General features: G+C 37.6%; 1 protein-coding gene across 1 annotated transcript; it reads right to left on the bottom strand.

The window, feature by feature from the left end:
- Window positions 1-5,279: 5,279 nt before the first annotated feature.
- LOC109009044 (RING-H2 finger protein ATL79-like) lies at window positions 5,280-6,560 on the bottom strand. The gene has a single exon (XM_018989381.2). It carries the CDS (start codon window positions 6,327-6,329, stop codon window positions 5,730-5,732), a length of 600 nt encoding a protein of 199 aa, XP_018844926.2. The 5' UTR covers window positions 6,330-6,560; the 3' UTR covers window positions 5,280-5,729.
- Between the last annotated feature and the right edge of the window lie 1,548 nt (window positions 6,561-8,108).

The following is an 8,108-nucleotide window of genomic DNA, read 5'->3' as shown; positions in this document are numbered from 1 at the left end:
ACACAATTGTAACTGTGAACATATATTCACTACAAGAAAAATTAGTATTTGTGACAAATTATTTGTAACGAGAATGACTATTTACGACGAAAACAAACTTATTTTAGCAAGAAATAATCATTTTTGCAGGAAATAACTGGCCACAAATAAGCACTTTTCTTATAATGATAATAGAAGAGAGAAAAATGCGAAACAAAGTAGATTCACATATACCAATCCACTCTTTTGCAAATGGTTCTTCTTCTTCTTCTTGCAATTGGTTTACGAAAAAAAAGAATCGATTTTTATGCGTATAGTGGCCAGCCTATGTGAAAAACATGAGGTTTTCTTATCAAGAATTTTTGTTGGGTATAAGAAAAATGAGTTTTAGTGACCACCGTTCAATAACCAGCGTATATGACATGTTGTTCTCGACATCGATTTGATTAAAAATTTTGTGATCACTTGGCCATTGGATTTTAACAGGACATATCCTGTTACTTTTAAAACAGGAGGAAAGCCGAATCCGAGGCAACAAGCATTGATCAATTAAGGAAGGACAAAGTCACAAAAATCACTAAAATAAATTACGATAAAAAGAAATGGAAAAATGTGAGAAATAAGTGCTTGATTTTACAATAAAAATAATGAGATGCTGATGTGTCAGTGTCTCATTGACTGGTCAGAAGAGGGACCCCAATGAGAAGCTAGTAAAAGAAAAGAAAATTTTTCTATCTTAGTAAACTCAGTCTTAAAAGGCATTAAAATTAAACCTCGGCAAGATGGAACTCAAAAACAAAATTACGTTGCAACTTGTCTATGTTAGAAAGAGATACGAAAATGAGAAGGACTACTATTACAAAAAGATATTATAAAAATAGACTTATAAATTGATGTAATTTTATGTGATACTTTAGATCTAATTTATAATAAAAATAACTTTACAATTTGATATACTATATCGAACTGCGTCAATTTGTAAGTTTACTTTCATGAAATCTCGTTGTAAATATAACATTTCTCTAACTATTAATGTTAGATGTAAAATGAACGACTACCCTGGCATATGAGCAAAGGTTTACTAAAAATTGAAATTGATTGCCATCTTCTGAGAGTATTTAGTTTGAACTACCTCTTTTCCTGGTCATGTTTTTAAGTGTTAAATATCGAATCAATAATTATTATCTTGATTTGATTTTCATAATTATCAAATAATTTTAATTTGATATTATCTTGAGTTAGATTTTTATAATGTTTAAGATATTTACCAATGTAATTTTTCTATAAATAGGAATGTATACTTTATATTTAGTAACAATTAAGAAAGAAAAAATGTAGCCCTCAAAAGTCTCTTGCCCTCTCTCTTCTCCATCTTCTTTTATATTATATTTTATTTTTTATCATAGTACCGAAACTCTTGGCTAACGCTAAACTCGATCCTATGTAATATTTATTCTTCTGCTAGCTATATATCTCACAAAATTTTTGTCGTTGTTCAATTATGCGTCGTCTCAAATCAATGCATTTCATGTATCTTTATTAGCTGTGTGACATTTTTTTTTATTCGTTATTGGGTTTTGATCTATTATAAGCATTATTTGAAGCTTCAGATCCAATTTTGGCTTTTTTTATTTTGGTCCAATAATTGACCAATGTCATATATAGCCTATTGTTGACCACAATTCCAAATTTGGTATTCCAGTTGCCAATTATTTCATCACCAATATCATCATCTCATTGGCGATAAATTAATGAATATGAATGCTACTTTCAAATTTCAAATCCAAAATTTCATAGTTCTCCACCTTAAATTTGAGGGAAGATGTTGAAGATAATATCAAATCAATAATTTGATTTGATATTATTTTGATTTGATTTTCATAATTATCAAATCATTTTGATTTGATATTATCTTAATTAGATTTTTATAATTTTTAAGATATTTACCTTATCTTATTTCAATATAATTTCTCTATAAATTGAGATGTATGTCTTATATTTATTAACAATTGAAAAACTAAAAATGTAACCCTCAAAAGTCTTTCGCCCACTATCTCCTCTCCATCTTTTTTTTTATTATATATTATTTTATATCACTAAGAAATAATTGTTCAGAAACATCCACAACGCTTATTTTTGTTACCCTAAAAAGATTAAAACGATGGGAAAAGCAAATTAATTTACACACCAGCCGGCAGCCGCACAGGTGATGCTTGTAATTGATGATCAGATTCCATGTGGATGAGTCTGATTGTCATGCTTCCTCGAAGACGCGAGAGAGAGAGAGAGAGTGTAACACACCTGATAAATTGTGTTTGGATAACTAGAAAGTGTAAGAGAAAATGGTCAAATTCGAGGATGACCTAACCTCCAAGAGAAAGGTAAAAGAGAGTAAGAAAACAATTTCATTAATGATTTTCGATTCTTCCTAGAGTCCCTTGACTCAGTACATATACTAATTATCCCTCGCATGGGCCTCGGCTAAAGAAAAGCATTAAAATGACAATGGTAATAAAAAGGTATTAAATGGCCTAAGCCCATTAGCTAGCTACAACTAAAGTCTAAATTGATATAACCCCAACCCAACAAGTAATGAAAATAACCCAATCACATAGTGGCCCATTGCCATACAATCGGATCTCCCTATCTGTGACAATTCCTTCCCCTTCAAAGCACCTTGTCCACAAGGTGCGGTTATACTTTAACCCGTTCTTTATAGTTGAGACGAGCTTTTTGCGTTCAATTTCTTTGAGCTGACCCACATCATACTCATTGACGACATCTACCACATAAAAAGTGCCCAGCAACACCAACAAGAGAATAGCAATGATAGATGCTTCCAACCCCATCGTTGTTACGAACCTTGAGTTCAATTCCAGCATGATCACAATAATTTCCATTGTAGGGTATGATCACAAGAGTTTAGCAACAGGAACCTCCATCCTTCAACAGGTGTAGTGCGAGGACTTGGTGCCCCTTGTCACAAGTTAAAGGCCAAGTGTGCTGCTCCTTGACAAGGAAGCAACTGAAGCATAAGTATTTGTACTAAAAGCTGATGCACAATCATTTGGTGACCCTGAAATCCATTGCTTACACCCACCAGCATGTAAAGCATCCATAGATGCCAATTTATAGTGCCAATGAGGTAAATGGAACTCTGAAGTTCCAACACCATTAAGAAGAGACTCCTCAGCAATGGCTCTCCCCATAGCCTCCACCGCCGCCTTATTCCTTTCATCAATGACGACAAAACTCTCCCTTGCATTTGTCATCACATGTGTAAACTCACACACTAGTTGCCTTGCCAGGAAGTCTTTCATTGCAACTGCAAAGTCAAGCCTTGATGAGGCTTCAAGTTCAAGAAATTCTGATGCCTGGCTCCCCCCATCAGAAGCACTTCCAAGGATGAAAAATCCCACAAGTGGCCTACGAAGCACACATGAATTACATAGAAGCTTGGATCGCCACAGATCAAAGTCTCCTGGACTTGAAGTAGGCCACCCCAAAGCTATAAGTACAGCTATCATAGCACCACATGCCACCAGGCCAATAGAGACAACAAAGATGACAACAACTTTGAATATCAATGGGGAGAGAATCCCTTTGATGTAATACACAGGAGCCACCACATGGGTCATAATGAAAACCAAGAATGATGCAAAAGGTTCTGACGTCATCACTGTTTTAAATCCCACCACAAGCACTAATGAAGCTAGCAAGGTTCCCAAGACAACAAGAGAGGCATATGCACTGTGTCGTTGGGAAAGGTAGTGACCTGTGGCTATATATAGAGAAACCTTAAATTCCTTAGTTGGAGGGTGTGAGCCCAAGACAGAAAATATGGCAGCACTAATTGCATAATCAGTTTCTACCCACAGAGGAATGTTTATAGAAATCAAAAGCCACCATATAGTGCCTACAATATATGTCAGTTCCGTTATCCAGATTACCTCAAACAACTGAGGTACCATACCTTCCGCCCATCCTCCATCAAAAAAATCCACACAAGTCACTTGATTCGGATACTCCAACTGTTAATGGCTGCTTGACTATTGCTCCACCAAGAGGAATTTCATAAATCTTGTTAGCATAAGACCAAACACCTAAAGGCTCTCCTATACCCAAACGCCAAAACCACAAGACACAAGAAAAAGAAATAGACCGTGGGACAACAAGGTCTGGGTTGAAATCGTGAAGAGAGTTCTTGTTGATTGTTCCGACTTCTGCAGCGTTATCAATTTTAGTGTTGGTGGCCGAGTTGCATTCCAGATCAAGTCCAGCTTTCGTAGCTTTTGTGAGTCCTGTATTAGTTTCTGGTTGCAAGTTCAACTGATCCATCATAACGTAAAATAGTAAAATCCCTTGAGTCTGGCCTGATTGATCAAAACCAACTGACAACGAAGTCCCGTAGCCAACCTCACTCGTATTTGGCATTTTATCAAACACCATACACACAGCCCTCACTCTACTGAACCTTCGGCCATTATCATCAGAGAGAAAGACACGAGATGGAATAGATGAAATAAACGAGAGAAGAGAGATTAAATCCTGGAGAGACCGAAAATAAGAACCAAATCTCAGAGAGAGAGAGAGAGAGAGAGAGAGAGAGAGAGAGAGGGAAACCTTAGCCCTAGGAGATGGGAAAAAAATAGTGAATAGAAAAAATGAAAATGGCGTGGGTTTACGGGTTGATGGTGAGGAGACGGGAATCTGAAACTCGACACCACCGGGATCAAATTTCCATCTGATGGCTAGGCCTTCTCTTCTTACTGTTAATGAGTCTTTGTTGCCAGGGACAACCGAAAGAAATGAAGAAAATAGACAACAATTTCTAAGAGGAAGGGAAGGACATGAGATTCGGAAGGGAAAATCAGAGAATGGTGGAAAACGTTTCTGGTTTTTAATGGGATTTATGGCAACATGAGAAAGAGTAAGCTGAGCGGGGTTGAATACCTCATTTTCTTCTGTGTATTTTTCGTCTTCTTGCAGAGTATAGAGTTGGCTTTCCAGATTTGAGAATTCTTCATTGAAGTTGTCCTGAAAATCTTCAAGATTGTTCTTAACATCTTTAACTGTCTGCAAAATCACATCCAAACGTTGTTGTGATTGTGCGACTTGGTCTCTGATGTTGAGCAATGATGAAATAATTTTTTCTATTTCCATGGATTGATGCAGTCGATCCAAGGAAAGACTGGCTCTGGATACCACTTGTAACACACCTGATAAATTGTGTTTGGATAACTAGAAAGTGTAAGAGAAAATGGTCAAATTCGAGGATGACCTAACCTCCAAGAGAAAGGTAAAAGAGAGTAAGAAAACAATTTCATTAATGATTTTCGATTCTTCCTAGAGTCCCTTGACTCAGTACATATACTAATTATCCCTCGCATGGGCCTCGGCTAAAGAAAAGCATTAAAATGACAATGGTAATAAAAAGGTATTAAATGGCCTAAGCCCATTAGCTAGCTACAACTAAAGTCTAAATTGATATAACCCCAACCCAACAAGTAATGAAAATAACCCAATCACATAGTGGCCCATTGCCATACAATCGGATCTCCCTATCTGTGACAGAGAGAGAGAGAGAGGGTCGCTAATTTAACTATATGTAGATATACGCATGTGAATTACTGCATCCCACCAAAGAAAAAAACATGACAAATTATATATTCCCGTTCTTGGCCATCTTGTGTAGCTGCAGCGGCGGCGCTTGGGAGGTTTTGCTGGGATGCTATATTCCTTTGGCAGGGTTACGTGGATGGTAGCCGTGAAGATGGCGAGGCAGGGAGACAGCTGCTGCGGCAAGTGGGGCACGAGGCTTGGGAGGAGAACCATTCCTCGATGCAGTGCGCGTGGAACCCATGCGTACACTTTCCCAACACCCGAATGTGCTCTCCCTCCACGAACTCTGACAAGCAAATGGCACACTCGGCCTCTGTCCCAGCCAGCTTCATCCCAGCCGAGAACACCAGCGTGGGAGCTGCCACCAACGGATCATCAGCTGCACCTTTCTCCATGGCGGCCTTCCGCTGATGCCGTAGCTGTTGTTCGCTTTCGGGGAGGCTGCTGCTGTCAGGTGGTGGGTGGTGGTGATCATTGCCACCACGTAGAAAGCAGCGGATGGCGGCATTGAGAGCCAGAGCACATATAAGTGCGCAGAGGAGGACGATGAGGACTATAGCCACGTTTGCTTCAAAATCTCCCGAAGAATTTGAGTGGGGTTGTCGCCTGCAAGCGTGTGTTTCACATCTTGATGTTGTTGTTGGAGAGGAGATTGGTGGAGAGAGGTGTATTCCATATGGAGCTGCGGCTGCCGCAACTACTGCTACTTGTTCTGGTACTGGTCGCATTTTGGGTATGCGCCCTTCCGAGTTTTGACGGTTGAAACTGAGGAAAGAAGGTATCTTTCAGGACTTTCAGGCTTTTGGCTTTTGAGTTGAGGTACTTATGATGAGAGAGAGAGAGAGAGAGAGAGAGATTGCGTAGGAGTAGAGGCCTGGTATCATTTTAAATGCTCTGTATTCTGAAAGCATCGATCAAGAAATGCATATCGTATACTTGAGGTTATTACCATTTTACTTTTCGAATTTGTCAAAAAGGAAGTTGATCTTTTATGATGATAAAGCATGTTTAATTTTTCTTGTCGGGACATATAATTTTCAAGAAATGTTTCTTATGTGGGACTGGGGCCTGCATATACTGTTCTTCCTTTACCACACTCGATAAAAACAAGCCTTTCTCGATCTTCAACCGAATCCGTGGAACAAGCATCTTTTAAGCACTATGGGATGCTTAGAAGGATCAACTTACAATTATTTTGTCCTTATCATTTTCAGGTTCTATTTGTTATGAGAAATAATTTGTATAAGTTTTAAATATATATTAAAATAATAATATTATTAAAAAATAATATTTTAATAATATTTTTTTAACTTTCATCTTTTGTTTAAAATTATTTTATCTCGTTACTAAATCAAGTCAGCCAAACCCAATCTTGATTCATCTCATTCATATCATCTCATTTATGAGACAGTTGGGACTTGATTTGAACACTACATTATTAGTCTTAAATCTTAATGGGTGTTGAATCGATTGATTACAAAGAGATATATGTAATTCGAGAAAGCCAAAGATCGAAGATGTGACACAATTTGAGTAGTTGGCCTGCTTAAATTATGCCACATCAGTACGTGGCAGACAACATTTAAAATGAAGAATAACATTCTTGGGTAAAACAAATGATTAGATTAACATAAATTCATAGCTTGTTTATGAATGATTAAAAAACCACTCACCTTGTAAAGCGAACTTTAAATACCTCTATTTTGAGTTTTTTCTAATTCGACAGTCAAAACAAAAGGTAGATAAAACAGTGGGCTTCGAAACCAGCTCAACAAACAGAAGCTGATCATAGTCATTTTTGTTCGTATCAGAAGAGAGAGAGAGAGAGAGAGAGACGTCTCAAAGATTTCAGAAAGACGTAGACATTTAAAGCCCCATGTCCATATTTTATCTGTAATGGAAGTATTTGAAGAATCGGACATCTTACAAGCTTGAGGCAAAGAACAGAGGCCGCGTGTAGGGACGCTGGTCCATGTATTATCATTCGTAGACTGGCCACCTTAAATGCCCTACTTCTCGAACTAGAACTTTCGTTATTTATCGTTCGCATCAGACAAATAATATAGCAGACAATATGTATACATACATACATATATATATATATATATATTGCAGATAGGAAAGGAGATTGCCTGCGTCACAGGCAACTAATTGTCAGACAAGTTCATCTTTTAAACACTAATGTCAAATCTACTTGAAAGACTGGGGCCGGGTCCTTTCAAGTTGCAGCCATGCCCATGCGTCTAATAAATATGTTTGGTAAGAGCTGCTTTCCCTCCTCTTCATCCCAAATGGGCAGAAAAGGTGTAACACATAATTAATCTACATATAATTAGTTAAAGAACAAACAACCTATCTAGTCAAGTCGGCTTGCAAATATAATTTTTTCGGGTTCTAAAGCCGAACGTGTTGATCATGTTGATCAAGTGTTGGGATGCGGTTTATGCTGCTGTTCTGTTTAGCAGGATGATGATGTAGTTTCGAATTAGAGTGAACTTTGTCTGCAC

Source organism: Juglans regia, chromosome 2 (assembly GCF_001411555.2).
Source record: "Juglans regia cultivar Chandler chromosome 2, Walnut 2.0, whole genome shotgun sequence".
Lineage (NCBI taxonomy): Eukaryota > Viridiplantae > Streptophyta > Magnoliopsida > Fagales > Juglandaceae > Juglans > Juglans regia.
The sequence above is the reverse complement of the archived record's forward strand: the minus strand, read 5'-3'. Positions and strand labels throughout refer to the sequence as shown.

Coding starts and splice junctions, on each gene's coding strand:
- LOC109009044 (XM_018989381.2), bottom strand. CDS start 6,329: ATGCGACCAGTACCAGAACAAGTAGCAGTAGTTGCGGCAGCCGCAGCT.